At 38.9% G+C, this 18,738-nt stretch overlaps 1 protein-coding gene across 3 annotated transcripts in view; it reads right to left on the bottom strand.

Moving 5' to 3' along the window:
- Positions 1–4,140: 4,140 nt before the first annotated feature.
- Positions 4,141–18,738, bottom strand: part of BLOC1S6 (biogenesis of lysosomal organelles complex 1 subunit 6) — a 77,363-nt gene continuing 62,765 nt past the window's right edge. For all 3 annotated transcript variants that reach the window (XM_010339505.3, XM_074393665.1, XM_003928899.4), the window contains 3 exons: positions 10,540–10,627; positions 8,240–8,326; positions 4,141–7,368 (listed from right to left, as the gene is read on the bottom strand). In XM_010339505.3, coding sequence (XP_010337807.1) covers positions 7,249–7,368; positions 8,240–8,326; positions 10,540–10,627 — 295 coding nt within the window. In that variant the 3' untranslated portion in view covers positions 4,141–7,248. The remainder of the gene's footprint in view (positions 7,369–8,239; positions 8,327–10,539; positions 10,628–18,738) is intronic.

The raw sequence follows: 18,738 nt of genomic DNA on the forward strand, positions 1-18,738 counted from the left end.
GAGAACAAGAACATGGAACCCAAGAAAAGTCTAGCACTGAAGTCCCACAGAGCTCATACAGGCAAATTGGCTCAGAATTCAAGGCATTTTGAGGAAGCTGATTACTTTGGCCGCTTTTAGAAGCAGAAGTTCATGGACCTGCCACTCATCTCCACTTAATACTCAGCCACTCTCTCTGAGTATCTGTGTGCCCTTTCACTTACTTAATTACTAAAGGGCTGACTCTATCTAACAATTTTAGTGCATATGCCCAAGACTTGACTAAGCCATTGAGAGTCCCTGTAGTCTCCATCTGGGCAGAGTTTCTCCTGCCAGGCCCATTCATCACTGACCAGCCCATGGGTTGCCTACGCTTGGCCAGGTATCCACCCCATCTCCAACCAACTAAGGCCTGACATCATAGGCTCAGATGAATACAAGTATGGAAAAACATGGGATCTCAGCAAGATCTTTGGACTGGAAATGTTTTTCTTAAATGGGGATTCTAAGCATAGTTGTTAAAAAATGACAGATTAATTGGTCATTAATTGATCAAAACCTCAAGCCTAATATCAAACTAGAGGACTCAAAAAGTTAGAAAATATCTTAAATCCTATAAAATATTTCAGATAGAGTGCTTTCAAGCATCTCCCTGTTTAAACAAAGAAATCCTAACTTGCCTTAAAAGCTATAGTTAAAAAGGCTTAGGCCAGCCGGGCGTGGTGGCTCCCATCTGTAATCCCAGCACTTTGGGAGGCAGAGGCTGGCAGACCACATGGGGCCAGGAGTTTGAGACCAGCCTGGCCAACATAGCAAAACCCCAACCCTACTGAAAATACAAAAAATTAGCTGGGCATGGTGGTGGGTACCTGTAGTCACCAGCTTGGGAGGCGCTTGGGAGGCTGAGGCACAAGAATCGCTTGAACCCAGAAGACAGAGGTTACAGTGAGCCGAGATCACACCACTGTACTGCAGTGTGGGCAACAGAGCAAGACCATCTCAAAAAAGAAAAAAGGCCTAGGCCGGCCGAACGTCATCAAACCAATTGAGACATTACTAGAACATGTAGAACTAAGGGAACAATACCACAAGATGGCAGCATCACCCTTTTTGTGTTTTGTCCAGTTAGAAAGTCTGAGCACGGGATTTTCTGTTGAACCTGCTCTCAATCTGCCTACCTCTTTTCCTGAAGCTATTTTTAAGAGACCTGAGCAGCCCCCAGTTGATGGAGAAGATATAAATCTAAACAGACATGACATCTATTTTTGTATACTCCAGTTCACTCATTGTCTCTGAGCTCATTTAATTTCTAAAATCTCTGGACCTGTTATCATTATTTTTTAGTCTAATTAAATACATAATTAGGCATGGAAGCAGTGGCTTGTATTATCCAAGGATTACAGGTTCCTTAGTCCTCTCTGAATTGCATAAATTCAATTTTTTAATTATAATATTCCTTATTTGGCATTTATAATTAAGAAATGTCTTTACTCTTGTGTTAGGAAAACTCCCTAATGGAACAATAATTGCCTCCATAAGCGGAGGGCAAGCTCAGACCAAAGAAAGAGACAGACCACTCCAGGTTGACAGGTAGCCAAAAACGTATTCAGGGGAAACTTACATGGTAGACAGTGTTGGGCAGTAGCAAGACAAGGTACATCTCAGGGTTTGCAAGATACACCTAACCTTTTATACCATAAAAAGGGAAAGCGGGCGCAAAGTCCCTGATGACATGTTAAGCCATCTGGTTGCTTTCTTAAGCTACTCTAGTTACCTTCTATTTACCTCCTACTTACAGGGGTTGTTTGGGTTACCTACAGTCAACATTCCTAAGCATGCTGGGCAGAGGGTGGGACTGCAGGGAATGGGGCAGGGGGAGATTCCAGGGAGCAGCAGTTCACTGCTTCCTACAACTCCCTTCAGTCACAAACCCAGAACACATTTGAAAAACACATGAACACACAGCTAATACTGTAAGTGCTGAGGCAATGTATTATGAAAGCACTGTGGGAACACAGAAAAATTAATTCTTTGGGTGGCAGTGAAAAAAACCATAAAGTGCCATTTGACTTGCAAAGAATGAACACCTATCCAACAGGTAAACATTAAAGGCAGTGGAAACCAGATGAGCAAAAATAGATGTGCAGAAGGTGGCAAAATAAGTAGTCCCCCAATGTACATATGTGACTTCAAGGTACTAAGATGTAATATTCAACATTTGAGCTCTATTTTGTTAATAAGGGCTTTTATATAGCTATCATGAAACTTTACATTCTTATGAAGCTACAAGCTCTCAGTATCCTAACTTCACGGTTTTAGAAGCTTAGGGATACAGAATTTAAGTAATTCTTCTAAGGCCCCAAATCAAGCAGGAACATGAACTAAAGCAGTCTGACTTTATTGACTTATTTAGAGACAGGATCATGCTCTACCACCCAGGCTGGAGTGCAGTGATGGGATCATGGTGCACTCCCTTGACCTCCTGGATTCAAGCGATCCTCCCACCTCAGCCTCCCAAGTAGCTGGGACTACAGGCATGTGCCACCGCACCTGTCTAATTCCTTTTCTTTTTTTGGTAGAAATGGGGTTTTACTATGTTGCCCAGGCTGGTCTCAAAACTCCTGAGCTCAAGTGCTCCTCCTGCTTCAGCTTCCCAAAGTGATGGTTTTACAGGTGTGAGTCATCACACCTGGCTCCAATCTGACTTGAGTCCATAATCCTAGCCACTATATTACTAAGGCCCTACATGCTTTAAAATTTTAAATTTCATAATCAAAGTGGAGGCTAGGAATCTTCAGGTTTATGAACATGTTATTCTTAGTTATTCCCTTGTACTTTTTAACTGTCTCTTCTAATGGACTAATAGAAGCCAGGCCTAAAAATAAGAGTGGCAATCATTCTGAGTGATTTTCAGCCCATCCTTAACAGGATTTGACCATCACACGCTTCCTAGAGCTCACTAGGAATATATTTATGGTCTAATCCAGAATGAACAGCTACAAACTTGTCCTCCGTTTACAATGAAGTGACAGTAGGGGGCAACTTTTTGTTACTAAAAATAGGTGGATTTTATTTATTGTTCTTTACATGCCTGTAAGCCTCCCTTATTCAGGGTATGTATATGAAGGCCTGAATGGACTAATTCTGTTCCCAGAGCCCACATTTTTTTTTTTTTAAGTAAAAGAGCCTTTTTAAAAAATGTTAAAAATCTGACCTAATATATTCTATTAGTTGGAAATTTTCATTTTTTATAAGTTATACACGCGGGGATCTTTTTGAAGCACTCTCTACCAAACTACTACAGTAGTAGCTATTATTTTTGTTCTCAAAGACTAGTGAAAAACATCTCAAAGATAGTGAAAAACTTTTTTTTTTTTAGATGGAGTCTTGCTCTGTCGTCCAGGCTGGAGTGCAGTGGCACAATCTCAGCTCACTGCAACCTCCACCTCCTGGGTTCAAGTGATTCTCCTGCCTCAGCCTCCCAAGTAGCTATGATTACAAGCACACCACCATGCCCAGCTAATTTTTGTATTTTCAGTAGAGACACGGTTCCACCATGTTGGCCAGGCTGGTCTCTAGCTCCTGACCTCAAGTGATCCACCCGCCTCAGCCGCCCAAAGTGTTGGAATTATAGGTGTGAGCCACTGTGCCCAGCCTCTATCACTTGTTTTTTTTTTTTTTTAAACAGGGTCTCACTCTGTCACCCAGGCTGGAGTGTAGTGGCGCAAACTCTGACTCCTGGTTCAAGCGATTCTCATGCCTCAGCCTTCTGAGTAGTGGCTGGGATACTGTAATCCCAGAATTACAGAATCTGTAATTCTGTGCACCACCACACTCGGCTAATTTTTGTATTTTTTGTAGAGAAAGGGTTTTGCCATGTTGGCCGAACTGGTCTCGAACTCCCGGCCTCAAGTGATCCGCTCACCTTGGCCTCCCAAAGTGCTGGGATTACAGGCATGAGCCACCATGCCTGGACTTTATATTATCTTTCTAAAAGAGATTTCATGAATGGACCCCTAATTTTGTAACACAACAGATGGAGAACATTAAGAGAAATGACAGGTGAGAAAAGCAAAAGAGTAGAATGTTTGAAACAGTGTACATGAAGACGAGTATACAGTGCTATGCACAGAAGGATGCTTGATAAATGACATCAGGTAATTCAGAGACCTTTTTTTATTAAATGTGTAAAAAGTAGTTATTTTACAAGCTCAAAATCAGACAAATGTATGAAGGTATAATTGGCATAATTATAAACTGTATCACCCAAAAACTCAATGAGGACACAATCTATATTACATTCAATATTTGCATATTTACATGATACTGCAAAGTAAATACAAAATGAGCTCTCATCATTTTAGTTCAGAACACAGGTGATATAATTTCAAAACAAAGGCAGTTTTTTCAACAAAAAACAGAAGTCTCCTAAGTACCAATTCACTGTGTTGTGGAAAAATACAGCAAGACTAATTATAAGAGTTCCATTCCAGTTTAGTCAGTAAGATATGTTGTTTGTTTTGTGTTTAGAAACAGGGTCTCATTCTGTCATCTGGGCTGGAGTGCAGTGGTGCAATCAGAGCTCACTGCAGCCTTGAACTCCTGGCCTCAAAGAATCCTCCCACCTCAGCCTCCCAAAGCACTGGGATTACAGGTTTGCGCCATCACAGTCTAGTAAGATACGTTTTTGTTACTGAAATACAGCTAAAGTTTTGGATTTTAATCACCAAAATAACAGTAATTCTGGTTTAGTAATATATATTCATTTTGTCATTTCTTTAACTCTCCAAAACTTAAATAATTCTGAAAGTATTTGTGCCTTGTCATTTGTTCAGTAAGTATGATTTCTTTTTGTACAAGTCACAAAAGTTCAAGTAACTAACCAGAATTCTTTATGAATTGCCTGTCTGCTGGGGTTCAATCTTAAGTCTGACTACCAAAAGCAGCAGCTCAGAATTTATTTCACAAAATTAATCCCCAGAGTTACTGGGTAGCTTTCTAAGTATTTCATTGCTTATACTGTAATACAACTCACTAGAGAGTCTATACTAGTGACTCCTGACATCAAAATTATCTGAGGAGCTTTTTAAAAAATACATGGGGTCCACAATCATAACTACACTAAGAATAAAGAACATCTGTATTTTTTTTTAACGTTCCCAGGTGATAATGCTATGCAGCCTAGTGTGGGATACCCCAACCTACCATGAAGCCTATAGTTCTCAACTTTTCAGGTGCAGTGGAATCACTTTTTGTATTGTCTAAAAACAAAAAGCAAAGCAAAACAAAGAAAACAGATGTGCTTCAGTAGATTGAGAGTAGTGTGCAGGAACCAGCATTTTAAATAACCACTGCAGCTGGTCCAAAACAACCCAGAAATACTGTAACACCTTTGTCAGATATCGTATCGTAACGAGTACATTCAGCAATTTAGGTGACATTGTCTGCAAGCCCTAATGAATCCTGCCCTAGGCAGTTTTAGCAAGTGTTTGAGGGCAACACTCAGCCTTTTCAAATAAAACATATTTATATTCCCAAATATTAAGTCAAAGTCAACTGAATTGTGAGACCATCATTCATTAAAGAAGGCAAACACTCTTTCCAACAATTTATACCTTTAAACAAACCAGATCTTAGCCCTCAACTTAAACCTAATGCTTTCTCTATCATTAGCCTGATATGTGATCAGAGGTAGTGATTCCAGCTTACCAAAACTGTATTGTGGATTATAAAACACGAACATTCATACATCTTTACAGGCTCTCTACAGTCCCTATGTAGTAGAGATTAGAGACCAGGTGGATATTAAATAATACTGTAAAACAGTAAATCATACACTCTTGATTTTAAACAATGAAACCTCCTAAGATTTCCCTCACATAATAGGTTTCTACATATAATATACGGAAAAACTTCTAGAAAACACTAAAGGTATCATGCTGCCTCTTTTGTGAAGCTATTTTCTAAGTTTTCATCATCCCTGTAATATCTATAAAGTGGGTGGTTGGTGTACAACATTCCACTTCAAAAAATTTTTTTTTTGAGACAGAGTCTCACTCTGTTGTCAGGCTGGAGCGCAGTGGCTTGATCTTGGCTCACTGCAACCTCCACCTCCCAGGTTCAAGTGATTCTCTGGCTTCAGCCTCCCAAGTAGCTGGGATTACAGGCGTGCACCACAACGCCCAGCTAATTTTTGTATTTTTAGTAGAGACGGGGTTCCCCGTGTTGGCCAGGATGGTCTCAATCTCCTGACCTCGTGATCTGCCTGCCTCGGCCTCCCAAAGTGCTAGGATTACAGCCATGAGTCATAGCGCCTACCCTCACTTCAAGAATTTTTTACAAGCACAGAAACTATCCAGTGTATGGTAACTGTTACTATAATACTACACTATTATAAATATACAAGCTCTTTTGAGTGCTACAGCTCCACCACCTCCACCAAACTTTAGGAATAGATGCAATCTACTTTGAACCCAAAAGCTACAGAAGCAGTGAAAACAATGCTAAGAAGCAGAGAGAGTACATGGTTAGTAGAATCTATCTGACATCTTGCTCACCTGAACTATACTTAAAGTGCTGTCATTTCCTGTGCATGTACTTTGCCATTATGTTCTTCACAAAGGCTTACTTACCTCTTTCCCATAAGCCACCATGCCCGGTCCACAAACCAAACTATTTTAATGTTCAACAGAAAGAAAGGTAGCAACAAGTTCCTTATTTTTGTTAATTCCTTGTTTTTTATAATAAAGAGTATCACTTCCTCTCACCAAAAAGCTATCGAGCTTCTGATGACATTCCAACTGTTCAAAAGGCTCACCTCTTTTCCAGAGGTAGGTGTGATTAAACAGTTGGCATTTCTTCTTAACTAAGCAATGAAAAGGCAATTACTAAAAATCAGCATTGTATTGCCATAAAGACAAGTCACTTCATAAAGTAAGAACCGGAGAGTTTTAAATCTATATTCATTAAGAAGCTAAAAAACTCATACTAATTTTTAATCACTTAAGAATTTGACTCAAAATAATCAAACTATTTTGCAGTTTATAAGTGATTCTAGATAGAAATAATACATTTTAAATTAAACACAATTTGAAAAACTTAAATAAAAATATCGAAAACCAAAAGGCATGGAGACACAGTAATGCTGGAAGAAGAATTTCAACATATGGCATAATAGCATAAGGCACTACCTCAGCTTCAGTCTACACTTAAGTCATCTTAACCCAAATATGGGATAGGAGAATTACACACACACACACACACAACTTTTCACGTCCTTTTGGCTGGTCTGGCAGTTAACTGCTTTTCTCTTTCAAACTCCTTTTCTCGTTGCTGCTCCCTTTCCAACTCTTCTTTTTGCCTCTTCTGCTGCAGTTTAAGTGCTCTTTTCTGTGTTAAAAAAATTTTTTTAAACCAAGAGAGCAATCAGCGGTTACAGGTATGGCCTAATTTGAAAATAATAGTGCTCTGCTTTGAGGTAATTCATTCACACTAATAAATTTCATCTTGGACACTTAAATTTGGGATAATTTAAGGTCCCTTTGATTGAAAAATATTTTTTGCTCTAAGCTCCTATTAAATGAAAACTGCAGTACACATCCAGAGAATCTAAGCCTATCAGCCCAGCTATTAGCAATGAAGCTGAAAGAGCAGTTCAAAAAAAATGACATATTTTAGGCTGCACGCAGTGGCTCATGTTTATAATCCCAGCACTTAGGGAGGGTGAGGCCAGAGGGCTGCTTGAGCTCGGGAGTTTAAGACCAAGCTCAGCAACATAGTAAGATCCTGTCTCTAACATTTCTTCAAAAACGACATTTTTAAAAAGAAAATAATGTACCATGAATTAATTATGCTATTGCATGTGAGGGTATGAAAGTCAAAAAATGAATACTAGCCGGGCATGGTGGCTCACACCTGAGATCCCAGCACTTTGAGAGGCCGAGGCGGGCGGATCACAAGATCAGGAGTTTGAGACCAACCTGGCCAACATGGTGAAACTCTGTTTCTACTAAAAATACTAAAATTAGCTGGGAGTGATGGCGAGCACCTGTAATCCCAGCTATTTGGGAGGCTGAGGTAGGAGAATCACTTCAACCCAAGAAGCAGAGGTTGCGGTGAGTCGAGATTGCCTAACTACACTCACTCCAGCCGAGGCAGCAAGAGCAAAACTCGGTCTCAAAAAAAAAAAAAAAAAGAATGCTGAAAAAAAAACAATTAAACCTCTACTTTTGTAAAGAATGTGAAAGAATTTTCAACTCACTTTTAACTTTGATGTTTTTTCATGAAGCATCAGCATCTCTTTTCTTATATTCACCAACTTGGCATGATAGTGTTTAGCCTCAGCAAACTGAACATGGAAAAATAAATGAAAAGTCAAGTTAAAATAGACTAAAATATCAAAATGAATAAATAAGACAATATATAAATGACAGTTCATCCTTTCTAAATTGGTCAGAATTTTTAGACCCTTATCTCCACATTTTAATTCCAAAATAAAGATTTTCTTATATCATTAGCAGGATTTTAAAGATATTTGATTTAGTTCAGATTGACAAAGTGTTACTAACCATAAAATAGATATTTATATTAAGATGGGTATAGACAATATTTTGCTTTAAAAACATATAATTCTAAAATTTCAGGTAAGACTATCTAATAATGCTATCAGTTTCATTTAAGAAAAGTAAAACATTCTCTCTGCCTTTACAAGGGAGAGACTGAGCCAGAGTCTCATGAAACATGAAACAGTTTAAGAGTCTGCTCATAAGGAAAATTCAAGCAGTAGCCACAGAGCCCTGGACAGAGAGGACGGTGGCCAAGTTTAATCCTATGCCCTGGGACCTTTAGTCAGTAAGCAGAATAATCTCTGTGAGGACACTTTCCTTCTTGAGGAGTCATAAGTACAGATTTTACAACTCAGCCAACCAGCATAATCTACAATTAAGTCTTATGTCAGAAGATGGGAAGATGATGCAAGCCTAGAGATGTCAGAGAGAAGGAGAAAAGCACACTATTTTCAGACAAGGTTACAGAAGGAGAAGAAAAGAATGAAAAGTCATTAGAGAGATTCACAGCCTTAATGTAGCTGCTAGTCATTGTCTTATTAGCTCAGAAGTTACAGTCCCTTTTTATATACCCTGGGCCTTCCAGTTTTCAGTTCCTGGGACTTCCAGTTTTCAGTTCATAGATGATAATCAAAACTACTCTTGACTCGGAAAAAAAAAAGGAAGACTCCATCTTGCCCCTTCAGACTAAAGCAACAATATTACATCTGCTTGGCTAATTCATTCAACATTCATTCAATCAACAAATATTCCTTCTGTTGCAACAGGATCTCAGTAGGGAACATAAAATAGGTGAGTGTAGCTAGCCTTGTCCACCTCCCTCACAAGAAACCAGAACTACCGGGCAAACAACTCCGTATTTATTTCCATGGGCCTCTGTCTAATGCCAGAGAATATGAACTTTGTTTTTGACTATTATAAATGGAAAACATTAGTAAGCCACCTTTGTCAAAGCAAAGTCCACTTTTTTTAGGTATGCACAAATGGCTACAGTCATGCAAACCCAGTTTTGTTTTTTTTTTTAATACAGATGGGGTCTTGCTGTGTTGGCCAGGTTCATCTTAAACTCCTGGCCTCCCAAAGTGCTGGGATTACAGGCCTAAGTCACCATGCCCAGCCCACAAACCAAACTATTTTTAATGTTCAATAGAAAAGAAAGGTAGCAACAAGTTCCTTATTTTTGTTAATTCCTTGTTTCCTACAATAAAGAATATCACTTCCTCTCATCAAAAAGCTATAGAGCTTCTGATGAAATTCAACTGTTTAGCTATTTATATTGAAAGATATAACTGATCATTCTCAAAGTATCTACCTCAGCCTATGGCATAAATTTATTATAGCATTATGAATATGGCATAATTAAATAAAATGGTAATTTAAGAAACCATGTAATTGGTCAAGAGAAATACACTTTCCTTAAACAAAACAAAACAAAAAAAGGTACCTCAAAGGTTCTTTACTTTCGGTTCCTTTTTTTTGTTTGTTTTTCTTGAGACAGGGTTCTCCCTCTATCACCCAGGCTGGAATACAGTGGCACAATCACAGCTCAATGTGGCCTCAACTTCCTCGGCTCAAGTGATCCTTCCACCTAAGATCCCAGAATAGCTGCGACTACAGGCATGTGCCACCACGCCCAGCTATTTTTTTAAATTATTTTTTGTAGAGATGGGGGTCTCACTATGTTGCCCAGGCTGGTCTTGAACTACTGGGCTCAAGCAATCGTCCTGCCTCAGCTTCCCAAAGCACTGGGATTACAGGCATGAGCCACTGTGCTGGATCTCAGTTCTCTCATTCTAAGTCTTCAATTCTGAGCAGATCTATTCCCAATGCACAAGTAAGTTCAATTTCCTACTACAAATTCAACATTTGAAAGATAACAATTCAACAAAATAGACATTCAATCAAGGTTTCTTGTTAAAAAGACAAATTCTAAACTTAAAATCTAGCTATTGCTAAGACAAAGGTCATCAAATTACATCAACTAAATCATACTTACCAGAGCATTAATATCCAACATAGAATGACATTCTTTAAATTTGGAAATCTCTTGTTCCAGTGTGTCTAACAACACAACTTGGTTCTGTCTGAAATAAAAACACACAGCCAAGATAAACTCTACATATTTAAAACTGGTCCATTAAAAGGAATCACATTCATCTTGGTTAATGTAACACAAATTAAGTAGGAAATCTATTAACTCTCCAAGGTTTATTTAATTTAGAATAATATTTTTCAAAATAATATTCTAAAGCCACATTCTGATAACTAAATGTGTCTTTTATTCTTCCTTCAATTTCTAATAACTCAAAATAATCCAATCATTTAAAAGTATTTTAATAGTTATTAATAACTCTCTATATTATTTCAAAAAAGAATTTTTTAATAGTATTTTGCCCAAGAAATCCAATGTTTTACATATCTTAAAATTGCAACATTCCCCTAAAGGAAATGAGGAACAATGGCTTCTCAGATTACAGTAGAGAAAAATGCAGTAACAAAGGATAGTAAGTCAAAATGGAAAATTAAGAAGCAAGATGAAAAAAGCATAGGACTAGAAATCATAGCTTTCCCTGGCCAGCAGCCAGTTATATGATCTTAGAAATTCAGTTTATTTCTCTGGCCTACATCTCCTCATTTACAAAGTGAGAAGGTTAGACCGGATAATTTCTCATGTTTCTCATTATAATTCTGATTCAAAACCCACTAAGGAATAGAAGTCAACTTCCTTGGATATTTCTTTCCACACCAATCAGTGTTAGGATCATATGTATAAGTGACATTAAAAGGGTCACTGAATATTTTAAAGAATATTACAAAGAAAAATATATTATTCTCTAGATAGCACAGTTTTATAAGCAAATCACATTTGCAGGCAAATGTGATTTGCTTATAAAACTGTGATTTGTTTATAAAATTGTGGTATCTAGAGAATAATGATAAGAAAAGAAATAGCAATGAAGAGATTGAGGGCAATTACAACAAGTCTACCATCTAGCACTGAGTCTGGCATACCCTACAGCTCATAAATTTGTCTCCTGGTCAGGCATGGTGGTTCATGCCTATAATCTCAGCACTTTGGGAGACCAAGGAAGGAAGATTGCTTGAAGCCAGGAATTCCAAGACTAGCATGGACAACAAAGCGAGACCCCATCTCTACGAAAAAAAAAAAAAAAATTAGCTGGGTATGGTGGCACACACCAGTGGTCCAAATTACTTGGGAGCCTGAGGCAGAAGGATTGCTTGAGTTAGAGGTTGCAATGAATTATAATGACACCACCACACTACAGCCTATGTGACAGAGTGAGACCCCATCTCTACAAATAAAAATCAACAAATAAATTTGTCCCTTTAGCTTGGACTAGAAATCACAGAAAGTGAAATACAGAATGGTTGAGAGGAAAACCCACCAAGTCAACCATCCGAGATAAGCAGGACAGCAAAAATAGGCGTTAGAACTAGAAAACAATAGAAAGGGGGGGGGGGGGAAATCAATGAAACAAAAAGGTCTCAGTATATTGCCCAGGCTATTCTTGAACTGCTGGGGTCAAGCAATCCTCCTGCCTCAGCTTCCCAAAGTACTGGGATTACAGGCATGAGCCTCTATGCGAGGTCTCAGTTCCCTTTTCTAAGTCTTCAATTATGAGCAGATCTATTCCAAATGCTCAAATAAGTTCAAATTCCTCCTACAAATTCAACATTTGAAAGATAACAATTCAACACAACTGAAGTTCAATCAAGGCTTCTCGTTAAAAAGACACATTCAAAAGATCAATAAAGTTGATAAACCTCTAGTCAGACCAACCAAGAAAAAAGTACCCCAAGTACCAATATTATTCATGAAAGAGCAATAATCACCACTGATCCCATGAAATTAAAAGGGTAATAAATGAATACTTTCAACAACTCGGTGCTCACAAATTTGATAACATAGATGGAATGGACTAATTCTTTGAAAGATACAAACTACCAAAACTTATACAAGGAGAAACACAAAGTCTATGTGGGCCTATATTAATTAGACAAATTGGATCAGTAAGTAATAACCTTCCAAAAAAGACAGTACCAAGACCAAATGGCCTCAATGGTATTTTTTTTTTTTTTTTTTTTTTTTGAGACAGAGTCTCACTTAGTCACCAGGCACCAGGCTGGAGTACAGTGGCGCGACCTCGGCTCACTGCAACCTCCACCTCCCGGGCTCAAGTAATTCTCCTGCCTCAGCCTCCCGAGCAGCTAGGACTACAGGTGAATGCCACCACGCCCAGCTAATTTTTGTATTTTTAGTAGAGACGGGGCTTCACCCCGTTGGCCAGGATGGTCTCAATCTCTTGACCTTGTGATCTGCCCACCTCGGCCTCCCAAAGTGCTGGGATTACAGGCGTGAGTCACCATGCCCAGCCTTCAATGTTAATTTTTACCAAACATTTAAGGAAAAAACAATACCGACTCCCCAAAGTCTCTTCCAGAAAATACATCAGTCCCACTTTATCTGCAGTTTTGCTTTCTTCAGTTTGAGGTATCTCCAGTCAACTGCAGCTGTACTGTAACATCTCACATCATCACAAGAAGAAGGGTGAGTACAGCACAGTAAGATATTTTGAGAGACCACATTCGCTTAACTTTCATTACAGTACTTTGTAACTGTTCTATTTTATTAGTAGTTATTGTTGTTAATCTCTTACTATGTCTAACTTATAAATTAAACTTTACCATAGTATGCAAGTATAGGAAGAAACAGCATATACAGGTTAACATCCATAATCTGAAAATCCAAAATGTTTCAAAACCCGACACATTTGGACAATGAATTAATCACTTGACCTTATGTGATGAGTCACAGTCAAAACTTTGTTTCATGTATAAAATTATTTAAAATACTGTATTTAAAAATTACCTTCAGGTTGCATGTATAAGATATATACGAAACAAATAAATTTCATGTTTAAATTTGGGTCCCAGACTCAAGATACTTAATTATGTATATGCAAATATTCCAAAATCTGAAAAAATCCAAAATCAGAAACACTCTGGCACCAAGCATTTTGAATAAGGGATATTCAACCGGTATAGGCTTCGGTACTATTTGCTGTCTCAGGTATCTACTAGGGGTCTTGGAACTTATATTCCTTTAGATAAACAGCAACTACTGCAGAAGCAAAAGGTGCACTTCCCAACTCATTCTATGAGGCTGGCATTACCCTAAAACCAAACCAGATAGAGACATTACAATAAAGAAAATCTACAGACCAGTATCTCTCATGAACATCAATAAAAAATTCCTCAACAAAGTATTAACAAATTGAATCCAACAATGCGCAATAAGAGTTACACACTGCAACCAAGTGGGATTTCTTCCAAATATGCAAAGCTGGTTCAATATTCAAAAATTCAATCAATGCAATCTATCATCAACAGGCTAAAGAATAAAAATTATATGGTAGGCCGGGCGCGGCGGCTCACGCCTGTAATCCAAGCACTTTGGAGGCCAAGGCAGACGGATTACCTGAGGTCGGGAGTTCAAGACCAGCCTGACCAACTTAGTGAAACCCCATCTTTAAAAAAAAAAAATTATATGGTCATATAAATTGATGCAGAAAAAGTATCTGACAAAATTCAGCATCTATTCATGACTAAAAACCATCAACAAACTAAGAAAAGAGAGAATCTTCCTCAACTTAATAAGGATTACCTTAAAAAACCTATAGCTAACATTTAGGGTGAGAAATGACATAATTTTCTCCTAAGATTAGGACAAGGCATGTCCCCTCACACAACTCCTATTCAACATCATACTTTAAGTTCCAGCTAATACAGTAAGACAAGAAAAAGCAATAAAAGGTATACAAATTGAGAAGAAAAAAATAATACTGCCTTTGTTCCCAGGTGATTTTCTATGTGGAAATTCCCAAAGATTCAATAAGAAACCTCCTAAAACTAATATGCAAGTACAGTAAGATTTCATAAACAAGGTTAATATACAGATTTCAGTTGCTTTCCTATGCACCAGCAATAAATTTGAAATTTAAAAAACAATGCCATTTATAGTAGCTCACCACGAAATACTATGGTACAAATATAACAAAGTATGTACAGGATCTATATACAAAAATTATAGAACTCTAATGAAAAATATCAAAGAAAATCTAAATAATAGGGAGACATTCCAAGTACACAGATTAAAAGACTCAACTGTTGTTGCTGTTGTTCAGTTAGGGTCTCAGTCTGTCACCCAGGCTGGACTGCAGTGGTGTGATCACAGTTCACTGCAGCCTTGAACTCCTGGTTCAAGGGATCCTCTGCCTCAGCCTCCCAAGTAGCTATGACCAGGTGTACACCATGCCAGGCTGATATTTTTAATTTTTTTGTAGAGACAGGGTCTCATTACATTCCCCAGGCTGGTCTCCAACTCCTGGCCTCAAAGATCCTTCTGCCCCAGGCTCCCAAAGTGCTTGGATTACCAGTGTCAACCACCGTGCCCAGCCCTTGAATATTTTTTAAGATGTAAATTCTTCCCAACTCAATCTAAAGACTGAATGAAATCCCAATCAAAATTCCAGCAAGTTATTGTATAGATAACAACAAACTGTTTTAAAGTTTATACAAAAAGGCAAAGACATAGAAGAGCCAACACAATACTGACGAACAAAATTGGAAGACTCACAGTACCCAATTTCAAGACTTATGATAAAGCTACAGAAATCTGGCCAGGCACAGTGCCTCAATCCTATAATCCCAGCACTTTGGAAGCCTGAGACAGGTGATCACCTGAGGCAGGTGTTCAAGATCAGCCTGGCCAACAGGATGAAACCCCATCTCTACTAAAAACACAAAAATTAGCTGGGCATGGTGGCACGCACCTGTAATCCCAGCTACTTGGGAGGCTGGGGTGCAAGAATCACTTGAACCCAGGAGGTGGAGGCTGCAGTGAGCTGAGGTCATGCCACTGCATTCCAGCCTGGGCAACAGAGTGAGACCTTGTCTCAGAACAACAACCACCAAAATAAGCTACAGAAATCAAGACAGCATGGTACTGGCAAAAGAACAGATATACAGATCAATGGAACAGAACAGAAAACCCTTAAATAAACCTACACAAAAACAATCAACTTCTGTTTGACAAAGGTACAAAGGCAATGCAGTGGAGAAAGGACAGTCTTTTCAACAAATGATGGCTGGGTACAGTGGCTCATACCTATAATCCCAGCACTTTAGGAAGGCAGGAGGATCACTAGAGCCCAGGAATTCAAGACAAGCCAGGGCAACATGGTGAAACTCCATTCCTACGAAAAATATAAAAATTGACCAGTCATGGTTCCAGCTACTTGGGAGGCTGAGGTGGGAGCATCACTTGAGCCCAAGAAATCAAGGCTGCAGTGAGCTCAGACTGCCACTGCACTCCAGCCTAGGCAACAGAGTGAGACCCTGTCTCAAATTAACAGCAACAAATGGCACTGACGCAACTGGATATCCATGTGCAAAGAAATGAATCTATTAATAGACACAGACCTTACAGCCTCCATAAAAATTAATTCAAAATAGGCCGGGCCAGTGGCTCAATTCTATAATCCCAGCACTTTGGGAGGCCAAGGTGGGTGGATCACGAGGTCAAGAGATCGAGACCATCCTGGTCAACATGGTGAAACCCCGCCTCTATTAAAAAATATATATATATTAACTCAAAATAAACCATAGGTCTAAATGTAAAATGCAAAACTAGAACTTCTAGAAGAAAACACAGGAGAAAATCTAAGTGACCTTGGTTTGGTGATGAGTTTTTAGATACAATATCAAAAGCAGAATTCATGAAAGAAAAAACTTATTTATTTATTAAAACCAAAAACTCCTGCTCTGCAAAAGACACTGTAAAGAGAGTAGTAAGACAACCCACAGTCCTGGAGAAAATATTTGCAAAGAATATAAAGGACTCATATCAAAAATATACAAAGAACTCTTAAAACTCAACAACAAGAAAAACAATCCAATTTTAAAATGAGCAAAAGATCTGAACAGACACCTGTTATCTAACAAAGAATTTGTCTGATCTTTGTCCCAGGTTTCTGGCACAAAGCTTCTAAAATCCTTGGAATTTTCCAAGTGACAGAACTGTCTTTGTTATCCGTGAGCTCCTTGGACCACACCTGAGTCTACACTAATAAAGTGACTCATGGTGGGCCCCTAGAGCTTCAAGATGGGAGGCTAGTAGAGACATTCCAAGCACACAGATTAAAAGACTGAATTTTTGTTGTTGAGATAGGGTCTCACTCTGTCACCTAGGCTAGCGCACAGCAGCATGACCACAGTTCACTGCGGCTACGAACGCCACACTGCTGAACACACTGATGTGCTGGCAGCAGGGGTTGGAGGTGGAAGGTGACACATCCTAATCTTACTGGGAGAAGAAACAGAACTTTTGTGTTCAGGAACCTCCCAGGCATTACCCTGTGTGACTCTTCATTTGGCTAGTCCTGATGTGTACTCTTTATAATAAAACCGTAATTTTAATTACAGTTTTTCCTGACCCATAAGTCTGGCCACTCTCAAAGATGGTTCCAGAGAATGTGGCCAGGCGCAGTGGTGCATGCCTGTAATCCCAGCACTTTGGGAGCCCAAGGTGGGTGGATCACCTGAGGTCAGGATGGCCAACGTGGTGAAATCCCGTCTCTATTAAAAATGCAAAAATGAGCTGGGCGTAGTGGTGGGCAACTGTAATCCCAGCTACTTGGGAGGCTGAGGCAAGAGAATTACTTAAACTCAGGAGACGGAGGTTGCAGTGTGCTGAGACCACGCCATTGTACTCCAGCCTGGATGACAAGAGTGAAACTCCATCTCAAAAACAAAAAAGCATAATAACTACTAATTTATCATATTCAGTTGTTAATTCTACTACTACCTGTGTAATCGTTTTCAAACTACTTAACCTCTCTGAGTCTCAGTGTACTCAACTGTAAATGAGGATAATACTAGATACTTCATAAAGCTGGTGTCAGGAGTAACTGAAATATGTTTAAGGGTTGAGCATATAGTACATATAATAACAAACAGTAGCTGATTTTACTATCATCATCAGAATAATCGTTGTTGTCTGAGTGCCTAGGAAGATAATCAGGGGCAACACTAAATTTTAGATGATATCATCAATTAAACTCTGCAATTAAACCTTGGTTCCCAGCCTCCTGAAAGTAAAGGTATTTTTCAGATATGTTTGCTTGCAGTTTCTAACCTTCCATCAATCTATCATACCTCAAACAACAACAAGGATTGATTGGCATCAAAATATAAACTTTATCAAACACTAAGGCTAAAAAAAAAATCTTGGTTGGGATTAGCACAAAACTGAGAAGGCTGCCAATTCCGAAACTATAGTATACATGTAGTCTCAGAATAACGCAGTTATCTTTTTTTTTTTTTTTTTTTTTTTGAGACAGTCTCACTCTGTCACCTAGGCTGGAGTGCAGTGGGGTAGATCTCAGCTCACTGCAAATGGCCTCCTGAGTTCAAGCGATTCTCCTGCCTCAGCCTCCCAAGTAGCTGGGGCTACAGGTACACACCACCACCCCCAGCTAATTCTTCATATTTTTAGTAGAGACAGGGTTTCGCCAGGGTGGTCTCGAACTCCCGACCTCGAATGATCTGCCCCCTCAGCCTCCTAAAGTGCTGGGATTACACCACACCCTGCCTCAGTACCACTTTATATGCATTTAACACCTTAACACCAAGGATTATAACATTACTTATAATTATAAAATAAGCATAGTTGTTATTCTTCTCCTTTTGCTCTAACAAAGGTCTCTTAAGTAAGTTTTGAAAGGGTAGATCTCAGAGCAGTACCAGTTCATTGCCAGTGTAAAGCTGACCACTACAGAAAGAAATGACAGACAGGCCAACCTGGGCTATCCAGAGAGGGCCTGACCCAGGAGGAGGCAGAAGCCCAGTCTGTTGTCTGTGGATGGAAGCTGATAAAGCCAGAGTATATGTTTTGTGTACTGATCCCGTTCTATGAGTTCTGTTCTATCTCATCCTGTTTTCTTAACATATCCTCCAATCTTTACTTAACTAGGAAGGTTATCTACTAGAAATGAAACAGATCATCTCAAAAAAGATACTTACAGATCTCTGGCAACTCATCTGAAGCAGCAACTGAAAACAAGTGTCACTTATGGAGGCAATTTTTCAGTTCTACTCAGAAACAGGTGTATAC

This window comes from Saimiri boliviensis, chromosome 2, assembly GCF_048565385.1.
Source record: "Saimiri boliviensis isolate mSaiBol1 chromosome 2, mSaiBol1.pri, whole genome shotgun sequence".
Taxonomy (NCBI): domain Eukaryota; kingdom Metazoa; phylum Chordata; class Mammalia; order Primates; family Cebidae; genus Saimiri; species Saimiri boliviensis.